At 57.3% G+C, this 17,761-nt stretch overlaps 5 protein-coding genes across 5 annotated transcripts; 3 read left to right on the forward strand and 2 right to left on the reverse strand.

The window, feature by feature from the left end:
• Positions 1-1,512: 1,512 nt before the first annotated feature.
• Positions 1,513-4,575, forward strand: MYCTH_2296992 (uncharacterized protein). Its single transcript, XM_003659621.1, has 4 exons — positions 1,513-3,375; positions 3,458-3,710; positions 3,769-4,051; positions 4,136-4,575. Exons 1-4 carry the CDS (start codon positions 1,695-1,697, stop codon positions 4,448-4,450), a joined length of 2,532 nt encoding a protein of 843 aa, XP_003659669.1. The 5' UTR covers positions 1,513-1,694; the 3' UTR covers positions 4,451-4,575.
• A 2,086-nt stretch (positions 4,576-6,661) lies between these two features.
• MYCTH_2296994 (uncharacterized protein) lies at positions 6,662-8,189 on the reverse strand. Its single transcript, XM_003659622.1, has 3 exons — positions 8,042-8,189; positions 7,338-7,954; positions 6,662-7,247 (listed from the first exon to the last, which is right to left on the reverse strand). Exons 1-3 carry the CDS (start codon positions 8,138-8,140, stop codon positions 6,692-6,694), a joined length of 1,272 nt encoding a protein of 423 aa, XP_003659670.1. The 5' UTR covers positions 8,141-8,189; the 3' UTR covers positions 6,662-6,691.
• A 1,272-nt stretch (positions 8,190-9,461) lies between these two features.
• MYCTH_63866 (uncharacterized protein) lies at positions 9,462-12,535 on the reverse strand. The gene is made up of 3 exons (XM_003659623.1): positions 12,037-12,535; positions 10,197-11,889; positions 9,462-10,109 (listed from the first exon to the last, which is right to left on the reverse strand). The coding sequence occupies exons 1-3, from the start codon at positions 12,471-12,473 to the stop codon at positions 9,489-9,491; spliced, it is 2,751 nt and encodes a 916-aa protein (XP_003659671.1). The 5' UTR covers positions 12,474-12,535; the 3' UTR covers positions 9,462-9,488.
• A 2,177-nt stretch (positions 12,536-14,712) lies between these two features.
• MYCTH_2296996 (uncharacterized protein) lies at positions 14,713-16,241 on the forward strand. Its single transcript, XM_003659624.1, has one exon. It carries the CDS (start codon positions 15,290-15,292, stop codon positions 15,833-15,835), a length of 546 nt encoding a protein of 181 aa, XP_003659672.1. The 5' UTR covers positions 14,713-15,289; the 3' UTR covers positions 15,836-16,241.
• A 1-nt stretch (position 16,242) lies between these two features.
• On the forward strand, positions 16,243-17,588 carry MYCTH_2296998 (uncharacterized protein). The gene is made up of 2 exons (XM_003659625.1): positions 16,243-16,477; positions 16,720-17,588. Exons 1-2 carry the CDS (start codon positions 16,464-16,466, stop codon positions 17,060-17,062), a joined length of 357 nt encoding a protein of 118 aa, XP_003659673.1. The 5' UTR covers positions 16,243-16,463; the 3' UTR covers positions 17,063-17,588.
• The last annotated feature ends 173 nt before the right edge of the window (positions 17,589-17,761 follow it).

Consider the following 17,761-nt stretch of genomic DNA (forward strand, 5'->3'; position numbering starts at 1 on the left):
GGTTGGGTTGGGTTGGGAGGTACGCCAGTAAGGTACTGTAAGAACCTACCGCAGTACTACGATAGGTTCCGTAGGGATTGCCGAGAGTAGCTTGCTGTGGCGCTCCCACTGGTCGCTGCTCTGGCAGCTTCGGTCTTATTGTTCATGTATGTACATATGTATTCCGTACATACAGGCCGACGCCGCACGAGCAGGAAACACAACCGGGACGGTTACATAGGTATCTTCTCGCTTTACTTCGCTACCCTCGCGCCTCGGAGGCTGCAGCCGGGTGGCCACTGGGGCCGTCACTGAACTCTCTCACATCTTTACGAGCCGTGTCCCCCCAAGTCGCTCGTCGCATTCTCCACCAACGCCGCAGCCCACGGCCAGCGGTCACCCCGGCAAGCGACGCGAGACCTGGAGAGGATCCCTCGAACCGTAATGGCCGTAACTCGTAATATAGAGCGCCCCAGGGTTCAGTGGCTGCACCTCGCTGCCTGTCGGTGGCCCAAAGCGAGTTGGCTTTCGGAACCTTGGAGACTGGTTGCGGCTCGGTGACCTGGTTGTGAACGGGGCCAGACTTGAGTGAGATGTGAGTGCCTTGCTTTGCTCCGCCCTGGGCACCCCCTCCTCCCCCCATGCTTTTCCGGGCTGCTTAATGATACAAAACCGACGCCATCCCCCAACCTGGCGTCTTCCTCGTCTCTTTCCCTCCCCCTTCCCGCTCCCCCCCAGTCACTTTGGTTTTTTTTTCTCAACACATCGCCCTCTTTCCCTGCCAAGCAAGTGGCCCTGCACCACGTCCCCGCCCTCGGCCGGCCATATCTTATCGGGCCTTTATCATCACCATCCCCACGTCCACCGAAGGACTCCTGAGCAGGACGGCATCTAGTGCGGAACAGGTCAGGGGAGCTCATTTTTCGAGAGAGGTTGTGTGGGTTGAATGAAACCGTAACAATTTGTTTGCTTTTTTTCTTCTTTCGCTTGTGCTTCTTCAGCCGTTCTCTGGAGGCGTGGCGTGGGCTGCCAGCTTCACAATCGCTCCAGGCGGCGGATCAGGGAACGGAAAGTCGCCTCAGTGGCCCAGCAAGCGGATGCACCGAAGCTGTCGGGCCGTCTCGGACCTCGAGTCTTCTCTCTTCTTGTGTTCCGGCAATACGGGTGCTCCCCCTTCGATCCTCGACCGACCGTCAATCCCAACTCTTTCTCCGCACGAGTGATTCGGCTCAGGGGTTCGGTCGTGGAAGTGATTGGGCTTCTACTAGGAGGCAAGGCGGGGGAAAGGGTGGTGGCCCCGGTGCCCATTCGCTGTGTACGCTGCGCACCGCCTCGTCTGCTCGATATCATTTAAGACAGGACGACAGGAGGCCAGAAACAAATGAGCCGGTGGAGGAGATAGCGTCGGAAAGGAGCAAAGGGAGCATCACATTCTTGCCTGCTTTGTCCGTGCAAGCGAGAACGCCAAGGAGGACAACAGGAGCCGAGGACGACGGCAGCGAAGCGCGCCAGATCTTTTCTGCAGGCAGCCGCAGTGAACCGCGGTGACAGCAGCTCAGCCGTGGACTGGCCGACGAGAGAATACTGACTGGTTCTGGGGAATCTCGGCCCAGGGAGAAGAGAAAGGCAAGCCAGCAGCTAGTTTGCAGCTAGGAGAGATTGGGTTCACCGACCGTGTCCGCTGGAATCACGAATCCCAGGGACAGACAGTCACTATGGCCGCCTTGGACCAGATGGATTTCCTGATGCATCAGGCCGACCCTGCGACGAGTGCGGCGCCAGGCTCAGGCTTCCACGGGCTACCGCAGCACCAAGGATGCCCGTACTTCCGTAACCAGCAACATCTCAACGGGTCGAGCCTTCCTCCTCCGCACTTTGACCCAAATTTTCACCCCATGCCGCACCAGCTGCCACACCTCTCACAGCTGTCACACAGCACAGGGCATCCTTCCTCCGCCCAGAGTCGGCCATTTAACTCGCCTGCGGATGAAAACCGGGGAAGTCGCTCGCAGCAGCAAGAGCAACAGCACGAGCAGCAGCAGCAGCAGCAGCAGCAGCAACCTCAGGCCCAGCACCAGCCACAGCTCCAGTCCCAATCACGCTCTCAACCACAGCAATCGCAGCAACCTCAACAACCACAGCAGCAGCAGCAGCAGCAGCAGCAACTCCCTCCTCTCCAACCACCAACTCTTCCGTATCCGCAGCCCTATTCACACCCGCATCACTCTCACTCCCAATCTCACCCCCCTTACGATCCGGTGCACGCCGCCAGCGCCGCATGGTTCCAGGGTTCGAGTCAAGGCAGCACTTGGTCCGCTCCTCCTTTCCACGCCCATCACGCGCCGGCCACCCAACCGCCACATCTCAGGCCACCGGCCGCTGAGGCGCACTTTGGCGGTCCCGGAAGCGGGTCAGGCATTGTGCAACAAGGCCCCGTCGGTCCAAGCCAGCAATTTCTCCCACACCACGATCCCTACTCGCCCTTTAGTTTTCCCGGATTCCACCGTCCCGTGACCTACCCGCGCTCATCGATGGTCCTGCCGACTCCTCCGCAGCTCTCCGGCCACCAACAACACCAGCAATACCCGCAGCACCAGCAGCAGCCAACCAGACAACAGCATCACATGGACGAGACCCAGCCAAACCAGCCGGGCCAGCCGGGCCAGCCGGGCCAGGCCACAAACACTCACTCCCCGCAAGCTGCCATGAGTAGCGACCGAGGCGCCCCTACGCCGGGTCGGAGCGCATTTGCGCTACCCTCCCTCAGCCCCAGCTCACATCAGCCTCCGACAGGTTCGCAGCCGCATCCACAGCCAGCTGCTGCCTCGCGAGAATCGAGCCCGCATGCCTCGGCCGCCGCAGCTGCACCAGCTGGCCCAGCCAACCGTACGCCCATCTTCCGACATCCGGACGGGCACTTAGACACGTCCAACCGTGGCGGACCTGCGGAAGGCGGCCCCTCGTCGGCGGCTCCCGCGCCCCAGCTGCCGCCGCCTTCAGATTTCCCGACCACGCATGCTAATCAATCGGAGGGCTTCTTTAGAGCCACGCAGCGGAACTTGCCGCCCGGCCCTGGTCAACCACTCGGTTCTTCGAACAGCGCCGTTCCAGGCTTTTCCAGCCGGCGCCGCCATAGTCTCGCGCGCCGTCTGCAGCAGTCAGACCACGATAGTGACGAGGATCCGGGCTCGTCGGCAGACGAGGAGGAGCAGATGATGCGTTACATAGACGAGTTTGGCGTCAACCCAGCCCACTTCCGCTCTCTGATGGCCGAGGACCACATCCGAGCCACCCAAATCATCCGCGGCCAGTTGACCAACAAGCGGGTGGCGTCTAGAAGGGCCATTGCCCAGCTCCAGAGTGTCGAGCTGGACAGCCTGCCCGAGACGGAGCGAAGTAAGTCCTCCTCAGACTACCGTCTACCCCTCATCATTCCCTTTCCGCCCTTGGAGGTTTGCTAACGCATTCTCCTCCGCAGCGTGCGTCATCTGCTACAACGACTTCGGCCAGAAGAGCCCAGAGGGCGTGATTGAAGCCCCGTTGCGTCTACCCAAGTGCCAACATGTTTTTGGCGACCACTGCATCAAGAAATGGTTTGAAGAATCTGACAGCTGTCCGTACTGCCGCGACAAGGTTCCATCGGAACTGCAAGTCGTCCCCGGCGTCCGGGCTTTCCACAACATCTTCCGCATGCGCAACCGCATATCTGCCGGAGCCGCACCCAATCCTAAGTAAGTGCGCATCCGCGCTTTTTTTTGCTGTGCCAGCGATCCTGCTCACACCAGATAGCGATGATTCTTTTTTCCGCCTCATCGCGCACCAGGAGTATCATGAAACCGCCGTCGGCCGTCTTAGAGCCCAACGGGAGGGGGCGTCGGACACCACGACGTCTACCCCGAGACCCCCTCAACGGAGATCCCCTCCTTCGGAGGCCGAGAACCGGAGGCGAACACGTGTCCGTCATAGCAGCTTTCAATCCGGATACCCCGTTGGCTTGTATGCCAGCCCCGCGGCCAATCGTTCCTCGGCAAGTGCCTCGGCACCGGCGCAGCAGAGCCCGACCCGTGAGCGTGTAATTACCCCTAGCGATTTCCATTGGCCTGGTCTGCCTGCGGAAGGTCCGGATATGTTGCTGACTCGTTACCTTGCGGGACAGTTCCTGCCGGGCACTCAGCGCTACTTCTACGCCCCTATTAACCCGGCGAACCCCTCCAACGCAACCCTCCAGCACGACCAGCCCATGCCAAATACGAACCCGACTTCCTCGGGACTTCGAATAAGCAGTGCAGCCCCCGTACATAGTTTCCCAAGCAGTTCTCAGACGTACTACTCCAACATGTCCTTTGGCAATGCTCCCCCAGCTACGTTCCCGCAGCAGCTGCCCCCGCTCAGTGCGTCGGGTTTCCAGAACCCCGCGAACAGCGGCACCGGTGTTCCCAGCACCGGTGGTACGGAGAACCAGATGCAGTAGCAGGGCAACTGGGACACAACACAGCTGCCCCCGGACGCTGGGTTCCAGACGTGTACTTTCGGACCAGACGGGGGTGTGCTTCATCGGCGAGAAATCCTGCTCCGTCAGGGGTTGGCTGGACGCCGGCTGCTTGAGCAAACGCTGCAATTTCCTGCAGGGCGAACATTGAGAGGGGGGTTAGGAAACGGGGATGTTATACGGCAACAGCGGTCCACCCTGGCATCGCAAACCTTAGTTATGAGTGAGGAGGATGGAGACACCGTACAACAGAGGACTTCAGCCTCGATACCCTGGAACCCTGGCGCGAGTTGGGAGGTCGGGAATCGGGCGCCGCAACAGTACCCTGATTCCACACCGCAGAGCGGCTTGGAACAACAGCCACAGCAGCAGACTTCCAGATTTTCTCGCAGAACAGAGAGCGGGAATACGCTGCAGTAGAATGGCAGGAGATTTATCCGGTTACCCGGGAGTTGCACCACGCCCAACTACTTTCAGTCAAGAAATAGGGAGATGCCAGACTGGGACGATCCATTCTCTTAGGGCACCGAGGCTTACGGCATGGCCGACTCGCAAAAAAAGATGGTCACGGGCAAACAAAATTTCGGAGCCTGAGAATTTTTTTCTCTTTCCTTTTCTACCTCTTCTACTCACTTCTTACCCTTCCCTTTTACACCTTTTACAGTTCACCTGAGCATCGCGAGAAGAAATCATACACAGCACTGCACTGCACTATAGAGCGCTTGCTTGTTCATTTTCGGCAATTTTCCGTTTTCGCTCTCGGCATCTGGCGCAGGATTGATAGGGTAGTCAGTCAATTGCGAATTGCATGGATGGTATGAAATGAACAATGATGCGGGTCCGGCGTTTAATATAGGCATTTTGTTTGCGGGTTTGAAGGCAAGAGGTTTAATCCAGACAGCGGGAAGAAGGGGGAAGGATTGCCTTGCGGAGGGGTTCGAGTGATGGTGCCTTTTCTCAAGTTAAACCCGGCTTCGACCTCAGGGCCATGGCTCGTTCTGGATGCTTTCCACTGTTGCCATGACGTTGACCGGGTCTCTTTCTTTCCGGCCGTTAACTTTGAACACATGCTAGACCGTGGTAGCGGCACGATTCGGGTCTAAGCTGGGAACGACAAGTGAAGTTCTGGAACAGAGCGATGGAGAAAAGAACACAACGTTCCGAGTCGATAACCAATCTCCTGTTACCCGTCAAGATGGGCAGCAGTTGAGGGTCTTCTGCCGCACGCGCACCATCCGCGCTCACCCAGCTCCTGGTTTCGCAATTTGTTACTACGTGCCATAATATGGCGAGGGGAGGATGGGATAGGCTGGATAGATTGAGTGTGCCGACGCCAGACAGGCAGGCAGGCAGGCAGGCAGGCAGAGAGACAGACAGATAAGCAGAGCGAGCGATGGGGCAGACGAACGGACTTGTGAGACGTGAGACTGGAAAGATACTGCTCAGCATGCATGCACGAGTTGAATCTAGCTTGAGGGCTTGTTTCTCCATTCTCTTTTCATTTTTTCTCTTTTTGGCAGCGAAGAGGTGCCGGTTTCCGCACGGGGGCCTCTTTTCCTAGGTAGTTCACCGAGCGGGAACGGGAAATACAATAAATGAGTCGCACATGTTAGGTGTGTTCCCTCCACCGCTGCTGCTCAACGTGGCCGCTGGTTGCCACAATATCATCTGCCCTGACCTACTGCTATCCTCTAGGTGGAGCTGACAATATCATGCATGTTATGGTATTATTACGGGTGAGCAGTCGGACAGATAAGAGTCCGAAGGTAGTCGACTCGATGGTAAGAACGAACATGGGTGCGGGCGGCATATATACTAGTATATTTTACGTAGGAATATGCACTTTGTATGTCTGTACGTCTGTTGATTTTTGTCCTGTTTGCGTGCTTTCAAGCGCGCACACAGTGAGTTGCGACCGCCCTCCCCCCTCTTCCGCCGCCACCGACGTCAATCCCGCTTGTGCTTATATGATCTTGAGCCGTTGGCCCAACGGCATTATGTATGTATGTATGCGTCTAGCACAATCCAAGAAATGGACAATTGCCGTTTACTTTCCCGTCTTGTACGCTTTCACGTACATGTGCTCCCTGGTGTTCCCCCCCTCTGCCCTTCTCACAGACTGGGGAAGAGCGGAGGTCAAGAAGGACTGGGTCATGTCTTATAATAATAAATGCTTGATACAAACAGCTCAGGGGAGTAGATACACAGACATCAACCATCACATCACAGCTTCGAGTCCCTGCCTTTCGCTGCACCACCGCCACCACCACCACCACCGCCGCCGCCGGCACCGGAAGCGGCCTTTGCGCTCTGCACCAGCTCCCATGCGAATTCGGCCAGCGGGTTCCTCGCGTCGCCGTACCGCCTGGCCTGCTCGCTGCTCGCCTGCCGCCCGGCCTGCCGGGCCGCGATGCCCTGGCAGATGGCGGCCAGCCGGAAGATGTTGAAGGCCTGCGCCCACTGCAGCTCGCGGCGCCTGTCCCTCAGGCCTTGGGTGGCGGTGGCGGTGGCGAGGGTCAGCTCGAGTGAGGAGTCGCCTGCTTCTCCCGTCGAGGAGGAGGAGGAAGAGGAGGAGGAGGAAGAAGAAGGAGAAGGAGAGGAGACAACGCTGAAGTAGAGGGTCGTGATCTCGTCCGGGGTGGGCAGGCCGCGGGTGGCGCGCGGGAGGAAGCCCGGGTGGACGTTGACGGAGCGGCGGGGGTCGAGGCGCGCGGTGAAGTAGGGGGTGAGGAGGTTGGAAATGTCGGAGAGGGGATGGCCTATTGTCGACATTTCCCAGCTGTGTATGTGTGTGTGGGAGAGAGATGCGTTAGTTTCGCGTACGGGGCAGGTGGGCACGGACGAGAGGGAACGAGAGCAAGGAACTTACTCGAGAATGCCGATCACGCGGGGCTCGGTCTTGTGAAAGACAAGATTGTCAATCTTGAAGTCGCCGTGGATGAGGGTGCCGCGGTCGGCGGGCTGCTGGCGCTCGTCGGCGAAGAATTCCATGAGCTCGGAAAAGTGGGGGAGTTGGCCGACGGCCTCGCGGGTCTCGACGTCGCGGACGGCGGCCTGGGCGTCGCACACGGCGCGCCAGGTGTTGACCTGGCGGGTGTAGAAGCCCGTGGGCTTGCCGAAGTTCTCGAGCCCGACGGAGCGGGGGTCGATGCGGTGCAGCTTGGCGAGGGTGCGCACGGCGTCGGCCCAGATGGCGCGGCGGTGGTCGGGCAAGACGCTCGGGATGACGGGGTCCTCGAAGATGCGCCCGTCGAGGAACTCCATGATGTAGAAGGGCGTTCCAATGACGGACTCGTCCTCACACAGGCAGTAGGCCTTGGGCACGGGAACGTCCGTCTTCTCGAGAGCGTGAATGATGCGGTACTCGCGCTCGACCTTGTGGGCCGTCTTGGACACGAGGGGTCCTGGCGGCTTCTTGCGGAGGACGTAGCGGGTGCCGTCGGCGGCGGTCAACTGGTAGGTAGGGTTGGACTGGCCAAATCCAAACTGCTCCACAGAGAGGTCGCGTCAGTCGAGCGTGTTCATGCCCGAGGGTCAAAGGCTTGTCAAGAAGTCCGCTGTTGCCCTGCTCACCTGCTTGACGTCCAATGGCACCTCGATCAGGGGCACGTTCTGGGAGATCCATTTTTCCAGAGCCCGAGTATCGATGGGCTGGCGCACCCGTCCGGCCATGGTGCGGAAATTGTGGAAAAGAAAGAGGGGGGGGGGGGTTGGGGTGGTTTGGAGTGGCTCGTCCGGTAATGAGTCTCTGTTTCGATGGCAGTGTTGTGGAGGTGATGGTGGTGTTGCGGTTGTTTTGCGGTTGTTGATGCTTCCTTGTCGCTGAATGCGTCGGGATATGAGCTGTCGGCCAAGTAACAACAACAGCGCCGGATTTCAAGGATCCCCGCCACCACTTCTTGGTTAATTAGCCTTTTCCAGACGCAGCCACCAATGACAGCGGCCGCCTTGATGCCAGATCACAGCGCCTAAGCACTTTGCGCGGAGCCAACGAGCGCGCAGCTCATGGGCTCGATCCGAGGCCGAGGCAGGGCGGTCTGAGTGTTGCCCTGGGAGCCGCGTCCGAGCCGAGGTTTGCATGGATCTCTCTGGGCCGAGAGGCGGTCGCGGGTTCAGTTTCCGACCCCGCACGGCAGGGCCCGCCCTGAACCCCGTCTCTGGCGATCGAGCTTCTCCATCAGAGCTACTAAGTAGTGTAATCCGCACGGAAACACACTGCCGAGTCCTCTCGGCTAGAACAAAGGGCCAAGCTGGGACCGAGTGGCATATTCACGATGGAAGGTTCTTCAAGTGCTGCAATCTGAAGGTGTAAAAGGGCAGTGAGAGAAAGTAACCGTGCAAGCTTTAGCGGCATTCAAGGTTGGAAAAAAATGGTTATAAAGAAAACAAAGAAAATTTGTTACGATGAAATCTTAACCTGATGATTAAATGAATTCAAAGACAGAAGGCTCTGTTGTGTGTGCGAAATGGAGGTTGCGGAAAAAAATAAAAAGTAAAGAAAAGGAAACTGCAAAAATGAGAATCGAATCTGGGAGACCCAGAGAGGTGGTTCCAAAGATTGGGAAATGGAGTATTTTAGGCCAACTCACGGTCACATCCGGTAAAAGGCAGGAAATGAGTTCGGTCTGAGCGGGCCTACTCCAATGGACCGGACCACAAATCGAACCTTATAAAGCTATCACCCGTCATTTGAGTGCTGCTTATCGTTATCTGTTGTTATCTTATCAGTTACCAGACTACCCTGTAGCCATCAGGGTTCCCATTGACCTAGGGCAAGAGGGTGCGGTAGAACACCCATGCGACACGTTTACAAGTGACAACGCATTTCTATATCCAAGCCGTGCATGATTATTTCCCGAACTTAGTCCCTACTTCCAGCCTGGATTCGCCAGCCCTCGCCCGTGCCCAGTTCGCCAAACCAACGCCTTTTGATTTTTCAACGCCATACATACTTCGGGTCTGGAGCAAGCGGTGTTGGCCAAGAATGATGCATCCCATGTATGACCAGACGCATCTGTTCCTAATCATCCTCAATATCATCATCACTAATCACCAGACTCTGCATGGGCAGGCTGGGTTCCTCCTCCCCCTCACTCCTTCCGCGGCCTGTCCTGCCGCTCAGGATTGCGCCGAGGCCTCTCCTTTTCCGCGGAGAACCCTCTTCCGTAGGTTTGTCTGTGGCCCAGGATTCGGCCAGGCCGAAGCTGCTACCGCTCTCCTCGTCTGCCGCATCATCCCCCTCATCCTCGCCCGCGCCGAGTGGACCAATTCCCTGGAAGGATATAATCTTTTCGAGGTCTCTGATCTTCATCGTGCCAAAGGAGCACCACTTGCCGCGCGCAATCTGTGCCATGTATGGCAAGCGCTCGAGGAGCAACTCCTGTCGTGCCGCATTTCCGAGTGAGAGGAGCGGCGTAGGATTCGTCTGAGCCTGCCCGCTAGTTTTGCCCACCTGATGCGCCGTCGAGGACGCCGGAGCCTTGCTTCCGAGAACTCCATTGCTACCGCCGGCCTTGCGAAACGCAGAGGACCCGTCCCTAACAAACCCCTGCGAGTGCGCCGATGACGGTGGACCAGGCCCACCATCCTCCCCCCTGAGCATCTTGGCCGCCCACAGATCAACTAACCCCTCCAGCTCCTCCTTGGTGCGCCACAGCTTTAGGTACGTAGGGTAAAACATCTTGAAGGCGTCCCCGCCGCGGCCGGTAGGGTGGCTCTGCCGCTTCACCGGCGACGGCAGCGAGAACAGCAGCCCGCGGACGGCCACCTGGAACGCTATCTCATCCTGCCGCAGGATATGGCTGGCCGAGTCCTTGCCCGTGTAACCCCCACCAAATCCCTTTCCGCCAAAGAAGACATCCCAGGACGGGCAGAGCAAGTCGCTCTCCGAGAGGTAATCGAGGCAGCCGTTGATGTAGTCCAGCGAGGAGTTGGGGTCGAGCGGGCCACTTCGCTCGCAGGAGAGCGCAAAGTTCTCGTGAAGCGCAGACATGAACGTGTGCGTATCGGTGCCGATCTCGTCGATGAGCGTATCGACAGAGACCTCGGAAGGTTTAGGGCGGGAGAGGTGTGACATGTAGTCCGGCAGACTCTCGGCTGCTGCTTCGACGGAACCCGCCGGAAACTCGCTACCTCTCTTGTTGTACACGACCTTGCCGACCGCGTGGAAAATCCCGAGAGTGGCTTCTCGCTGCGACACCAGTTCGAGGCTGTCCTGCTCGCCTTTCGTCAGGGCTGGGACGCCCTTCGCTCCCCGCTTCGGCTTGGTGAACGCAACTCTGGAGCCCCAGTCCGCCTCGTCGTCACCTTTCAGGCAAAGGAACTCAAGGGACGATATCGCATTCCGGATATCCCCAATCTCGCCTAGTCGCTGAAGCACGAGAGGCCCAGGAGTCCGTCGCCTGCCCGACTTTCGAGCTTCTTTCTGGACCACCAGCTCCAAGGCTTTGGCGAGAAAAGTCGGAGCGATTGGGTTGAACTCGATGACACCCGTTCCCGGATGTCTTAAGATTTCGGGGCCGAGCAGCCGGTGGGCGGTAAAACTGTCTGCCGAAGCCGATGTCGTGGTAAGCAGCGTCTCCGATATGACCATGACGATGGGCGTGACGGGCTCCGAGTTGTAGCCGAACCCAAACCCAGCCAGTGCCGGCGTATTGGCGGCCAGAAACTGCAATATCGCATTCCGGAACCCCACCAGTCCACTTGATGACCGCATGAATGTGTTTGGAAACTCTTCCACTAGCATCAGCCTCCTCTCTGTTGCCTTGCCCGCCCCATTCGCAGCGGCGCCCGAGGGCGGCGGCGGCGGCATCGGCTGTGGCGTCGCGTCATCCGACTCGACATCCAGCTGGCCAAACTTCCCTCCTCGTCCAAGAAACTCCTCGAATTGTGACGCAGCTGACTGATACCCATGGCCAGCAAGCCCGAAGGAGTTCGCCGGGTTCTTCCACTCCAGCACTTCGCATCGCATGTCCCGTGCTAGCAATCTCAGCGTCGTCGTCTTTCCTGACCCAGCGGGACCTTTCAACACCAGGAGCCGCTGCCTCAAACGCCCGGAGAGTACGTCGTCCAACCACCGCCTCACGTCCTGCACCTTTCTCTTGTGCACCGCCAACTCGTCCAGGCTAACAGGCGCAAACCGCTCCGACCAGGGCCGGGCATCGTCATCATCGTTAACACTCGCACCCGTCCTCGAGGCGTTTGATTTCGCAGAGAGGAGGAATTTCTGCCCGCCGGCGGCCGCCTGTGTCCCACCGTCTCGCTGGAATGCCCCGCTGCCGGAGGAGGTCGCGAACCTCTTCTGTGCCGCCTTGGCCCTCCCCACCAGGCTCGACGCGGCAGCCGACGCGGAGGACATCATGAGCGGGACATCGTCCTCGTCCTCCTCCGCCCCGTTATTGTTGCCCTCCGAGATCGGATCGCTGATAATATCGTCCAGCTTGCCACTGCTCAGATGGATCCTGTCACCGCTGCTGCCGTTGGTACCATTGGTGCCATTGGTGCCGACCGACGAAGAGAGGGCCCCGTTGATCGATGATAAGAACGATGGCTGGGACTGGAGCTGCGACTGGCTGCGCTGTGCTTGCCTGGAAAAGAGAGTCGGCAGATCGGCGGATCGGCCGCCCTTCTCATCCTCGCCCGCTCCTGCCCCGGAGGCTGATGCTGCTGTTGCGGCTGCTTTCCGCTTCTTCTGCGTGCCTGCTCGCGTGCGAGATTTGAGCGGGCTCGTGCTCGGGCTGCGGGTGGCGCCTGGGGTTGGTTGAGCAGCTGTTGATGCGGCAGCGGTTGCGCGGGTGGTGCGTTTGCGGGCCGGGCTCGGCGAGAGTAGCGGAGAATTGCTCGATGCGGCGGCAGCGTCTGTGGCGTTGGCTTTGTCGGGGGACTTGGTCTTGTCGGGAGACGAGAACAGGAAACGCTTCAGGGTGTTTCTGTTTTGGAGGGCATCGTCTTCGGAATCGTCGTCATCCACGATGGCGCGCTTGCGTCGCTTCGCGGGCGGCGCCATTGTGGGCGATGTTCTGTTAGACAGGAAGGGGGCATTTGTCACATTGGAGCAGTTGAGAATGGAAACGTGATCGGGGGGGGGGGGGGGTGCTTCGACGGTGCCGGCTTGAAAGTTGTGTTTTGTTGCAGGAATTGAAGTCGTTTGTTATCGATGGCAAGCCAATCCAATGCGCTGCAGGCACCAGGCAGACAGGCGGGGGGAGCTGAAAGTGACTGCATTCAGCTGCGACAGGGGTAAGTTAACGCAGCGGTGCTCCGTAACTCGGAATGATTGAGCGCCGACTCTCGTCGGAAATAACCCTAACCCGGGGCTCTTATAGCAGTGAAATGGAGTCTATTTCGCAGTATTCAGTAGCTAGATCAAAGCAGTAACAGGTATACAAAGATATAAAAACCCCAAGTACAGCATATTGTAGTCCTCAGATCACAGTGTGGTAGAGCACTGTACGCAGATCAGAACGGCACCAGGCGTCAGGCGGCATTATCCCTCTGGTGAAGTCAAAACGATTGAATCAGGTCTAGAACAGCACAGGCCCCTTGGCCGTTACATGTGTTCGGACAAGCGATTAGCAAGCGATGTTATGACTCCAAGACGTCGTATGATCTGTAAGAGGTAACGCACTATGCAAAACCTCCCAGGTCCATCGTTATCCGAATAGCTACTAGAGTTAACTAGTTCCTTAAAGAGGATGAAAAGCGGGGAGAGAAAGGAGAGGGGAAACAACTACCAAAAGTCATAATTGGATAAGGCAAGTGAACACAAATAATTAGAACGAACCACTCAGTTCTTATGATGCTCAATCTGTCCCCTTTTTCTAGGGTGGAAGAACGATATACACCCTGTTACTCTGCAGGGAAGATCAATGTGAAGGTCGAAGGTACTAAACCTTGGACATGAAATGAGACGTCTGATGAGACAGCAATGGAGGCTACCCTAAAACTTGCGCATCAGGTAGGGTATGATTTAAACCAGAAGAGGCGAAGATATGTTCACGATGGACAATCACAGAAAGCAACGAAGACAACGCCATTGGCGCAAATCATGTTGCTAGTTGAATGTGGTTTTGGTCCTGCATTCCGAGAGTTTCTAGATAACCTTTGATCATGGGTCGATTGATCTCAATAGAAGGTTGTTGCAATGCTACTCTCCCAAATCTTCGTTCGGAGTACACCCCACCACCGGTTGCTGGAGTTGAATTTGTAAACAACAAGTCCAAGCCTATATAATCCGTATATGGCTCGGAGATGGAACCCTGGAAAGGAGCAGAAAATGAGGAAACAACAAAGTTATTAAAACGTACTAAGAAGAAATAGACTTAGAGGCGAAGTAAGAAGAACATGAAAGGCTCTGTCAACTTCTTTCGGGAGGATACAATCAGGGTATATCTCATCAAAATCGTACATAACCCGAACACCACAGATTGTCAATAGGCTGCTGTACAACCTCAGGTATGTCATACATTCCCTCCATCCGATCCTCGCCATTCCGGGTCCGTCCCACCTGGGCAGCAGCTGCAGGCACTTTTAGTGTGTTCTTTGCATGCAAGCGGGAACCCCACCGCACGCCCCACGTGGCTCGCCAGACGGTGGTCGCATGGACTGATGGACAGAAGATAGAGGTGGAACGGGAAGGCACTGAAGAAGGTATTTAGGCTTTTTTTTTAAAAAAAATATATATATATGGATTGGAAAATGCATATGCAGTAACACTTTCTGCCTTAAATATTAAACCTAGTACCTGGAGCTTCTGAATCTTGCGTAGGTTTGGGCGCACACTAGACGTAGAGTAAGGACATTCTCCTGTCTGCGCAGAACAAACGAAGTTGAAGGTTCCCCGGCAGATTGGACCGGAAACGGGTGCTTTCCAAGTAGTGTACGCTCTCGAGCGATCAATATGGATCAGTCAGGCATACTGCAAGGAAAGGTAAATACTCTGGAGGCGGAAAGCGCGTCTCGCTATCCTACTCGAGGAAAGATGGCCCCCCGCGTTCTTTTCGGGTTACCTCGAACAACCCCTCCCCGCCGTTGCATCGTCTCTTGCCGGGCACCAAGGGACGACAGACAGCACAGGGGCCCAAGTTTCGGCGCGGATAAAGCGCCTCTAGACCATTAATATCTTCATTAGATGATCCTGTGATCATCATCGTGTCTAGTAGGATTAGTCCTTTTCGCTATTCTGAGAACGACCGCCCCTCGTTCTGTGAATTTCTTGGGTGTTCTGTATGAACTAAGTTCCCTGTCGCCGGTGCTCAGTTAGCGAGTTAGGTACCTAGGTCAGGTACCTGACCGACGGATTACAACTACACCCTGAGGCTTGGCACGGCCGAGCTCCCACGCGGGCCATTTCGCTCCTAGTCATCGTCGCGTTTCGTCATCTCTGCCCGACCGCATCGCATCGGCCATCTGTTGCAGCTTGCAGTTTTGACACGCTGTTTTTTTTTGGGCGCAAACGAACAAACACGCTACCTAAGACCAGGGTGGATTTTGTGCTGCGTGTGTCCTCTCACAATAACTATTGCGGCCGTGTCATGCGCATGTCATTGCCAGGTTTTCATGTAGGTCGCTTGGCCTGGCTTTCGGTCGGCTGTTTATAATGGCCGCGCTTTCCGTACCCCGTGATTCCCACGCTGACTGGCAACGCCCCTTGCAGCCGACGCGAGCACAACAACTTTGAGAGTCTCGCATCTCGAAGCCCTAATACACCGTTACAACATACTGCGATTCCTTTTGCTGCCTTGCAAAACACCACACCATCGAACCTCCAAAACACTAGACAAGCGGAATCTGGGAACCCTGATCGGACGCTTTTGAAAAGCCATGGCATCGTTCATCGAAGGCCTGTGGCAGTCCATTTTCACCCCCGGCCCGACGCCGACGCTCCTCGTCGCGACCAACGCCACCTTCGCCGCGCTGCAGGTCCTGCTCGCTGTCCTGCTCCTCGCAACCTACAGCATCCACTTCCTGGTGCTCTCGGTGCTGTGTGGCGGCCTCTGGGCCGCTATCAACTGGTTCGCGCGCGAGCTCAAGGCGCACCAGGAACAGGAAGAAGAAAAGAAGCGGCGTGCACTCGCGGCTCGCCCGCCGCCTCCCCGAGCAGCGTCGTCGTCACCACTGGATGATAGCGAGACCGAGGTGGAGGCGACCAAGTCGACGCCGAGCCTTCGCAGGGCCCCCAGCCCGCCCGTGGTACCGGCAGCAAAGCCCGCGGCGGTCAGTACCGTGGTAGAGCCGGCCGAGCCGCAGGGGGAGCTGAAGCAGCGAGTTGCGGAGGAGCTGCTGCCGAGTCCGAGCCATGGGCATAAGAGCGGCGTCAGCACCGAGGACGAGTGGGAGAAGGTTTCGGAGAACGAAAAGGATAAGTAACGTTGGGCAAAGGCGCGGCTGCGTCAACTCTTAACGCTGTTTGTCTCGTGGAGACGACGAGCCTTTTGGGATGGAGCACGGCGTGGTTAGCACTCGGCGGCCGGGCATGGTGCAGGTCGGAACCCGCCCTCCATGCTTCAGACCATCACTTGCGCATCAATGTTTTGTTTTTCTGAAGCTTGTCTAGACAACCATCCCCGCCCCAGTACTTCAATATATGTTACTAGTTAACTGGGGTGGGCTCAGCCGAGGTGTTCAACCCACCTCCTAAAAACGCACGATTTGCATATCATGAGCCAAGCTGCTGTGTGACATCATTGCTGGGCTTTCCTAACTCGCAAATCACCGCTATGTTGGCTCGGGATCAGATGGCGGGGTTAATGTTCTCGAGGCGACCCACCACCACCTCAGAGCATCAGAGCACAGCCCAAGTCCGGAGCTAGCCACGTGATCTCAAATTTCAGGCTTGGCGGCCGACTCGTGCTGGAGCTCCAACAGCCTCAGCAGTATCGAGGAGCGATCGATACTGACGACCAGGCATCAACCAAATTAGCCATTCCCCGACCATTACCTTCAATCCCCGGATTTATTTTGGAGCAGGTTGCCTGTCTCCCCTAAATCCGCCAAGATGAAGCTGGTTAGGTGAGTCGCTCTATCGTGACTTTATATCTTTTTTTCCCCAAACACAGAGCAAAAAGGTCACCGCGACAGCACGCGATCGAGAATGATGTGAATGCGAAGGAAGAAACCAGCCAGCCAACGGCTGCGCACTTTGCTTCTCCGCCCAAACATCCGCTCACCCCAAAGGGACTCTGGTTTTTTTTTTTTTAAAAAAAAAAAGGCAGCTTGCTGACCAATGGCCCCCCTCTCGGCCCTGGCCGCAGATTCCTCATGAAATGCGCCAATGAGACGGTCACGATCGAGCTCAAGAACGGCACCATCGTGCACGGGACCATCGCGTCCGTATCGCCGCAGATGAACACGGCGCTGCGCAACGTCAAGATGACGCCGCGCGGGCAGGACCCCATCCCGCTCGAGACGCTCAACGTGCGCGGCAGCACCATCCGCTACTTCATCCTGCCCGACTCGCTGCCGCTGGACACGCTGCTCATTGACGACGCGCCCAAGCCCAAGAACAAGGCGCGCAAGGAGGCGGAGCGCGGCCGCGGCCGCGGAAGGGGGCGCGGGATGGGCAGGGGGAGAGGCAGGGGCCGCGGGAGGGGTTAGGAGGATCGGTTGTCTTAGAATCGACGGCTGGGACTGGGGACGGAGGACTGTTTGCCGCGGAGCATGAAGAGAAAAGAGAAGCAAAGAATATCAAGAGACAAAGTCGGGGATCGGGGACTGGCGTCTGGTTGCGGCATTGGGTCGGGTCCCTTTCTCTTATCATCGACTGGACTTGTGTGCCTTGGGAATGCAGTATTGGTTGCGGGAAGGAATCATGGCATAACGGCCAGAACAGACGGAGACTTTTACACGACCATAGAAGGGCCGGCAATCCGGCCATGGCCCTGACTCAGAGAGACGAGGAAGAGGGGGCTAGCCATCCCACGCCGGTGCGGGCTCGGTGAGGATGGAGCTATACCTTTTTGTCTTTGTTGATCACCTCGGGGTACGGGTACAGCACTCAGTCAGTATGGCGTTCTTAGGACGGACGAAAATGCCAGGGAGATTTTTTTTTGCTTGCTTATGGCAAATGGCGGAGCACGTAGCAGAGTCGTGGGCCATCTTGCCCTCCTCCGCCCCGCGCGCCCCCCCCCCCCCCCTCCTTCTTACCTGTAGGAAGGTGACAAAGGAGCAGCAGCAGCAGCAGCAGCAGCAGCAGCAGAATAGTATTACCCAGACAAAAAACATCCACCTAATCATTCCTTTTATTTTTCCCACCCTCGCACACACTGCGCATCTGGGCCCGCCCGCTTTGTGCCA

The sequence above is a fragment of the Thermothelomyces thermophilus genome, chromosome 1 (assembly GCF_000226095.1).
Source record: "Thermothelomyces thermophilus ATCC 42464 chromosome 1, complete sequence".
Classification (NCBI taxonomy): domain Eukaryota; kingdom Fungi; phylum Ascomycota; class Sordariomycetes; order Sordariales; family Chaetomiaceae; genus Thermothelomyces; species Thermothelomyces thermophilus.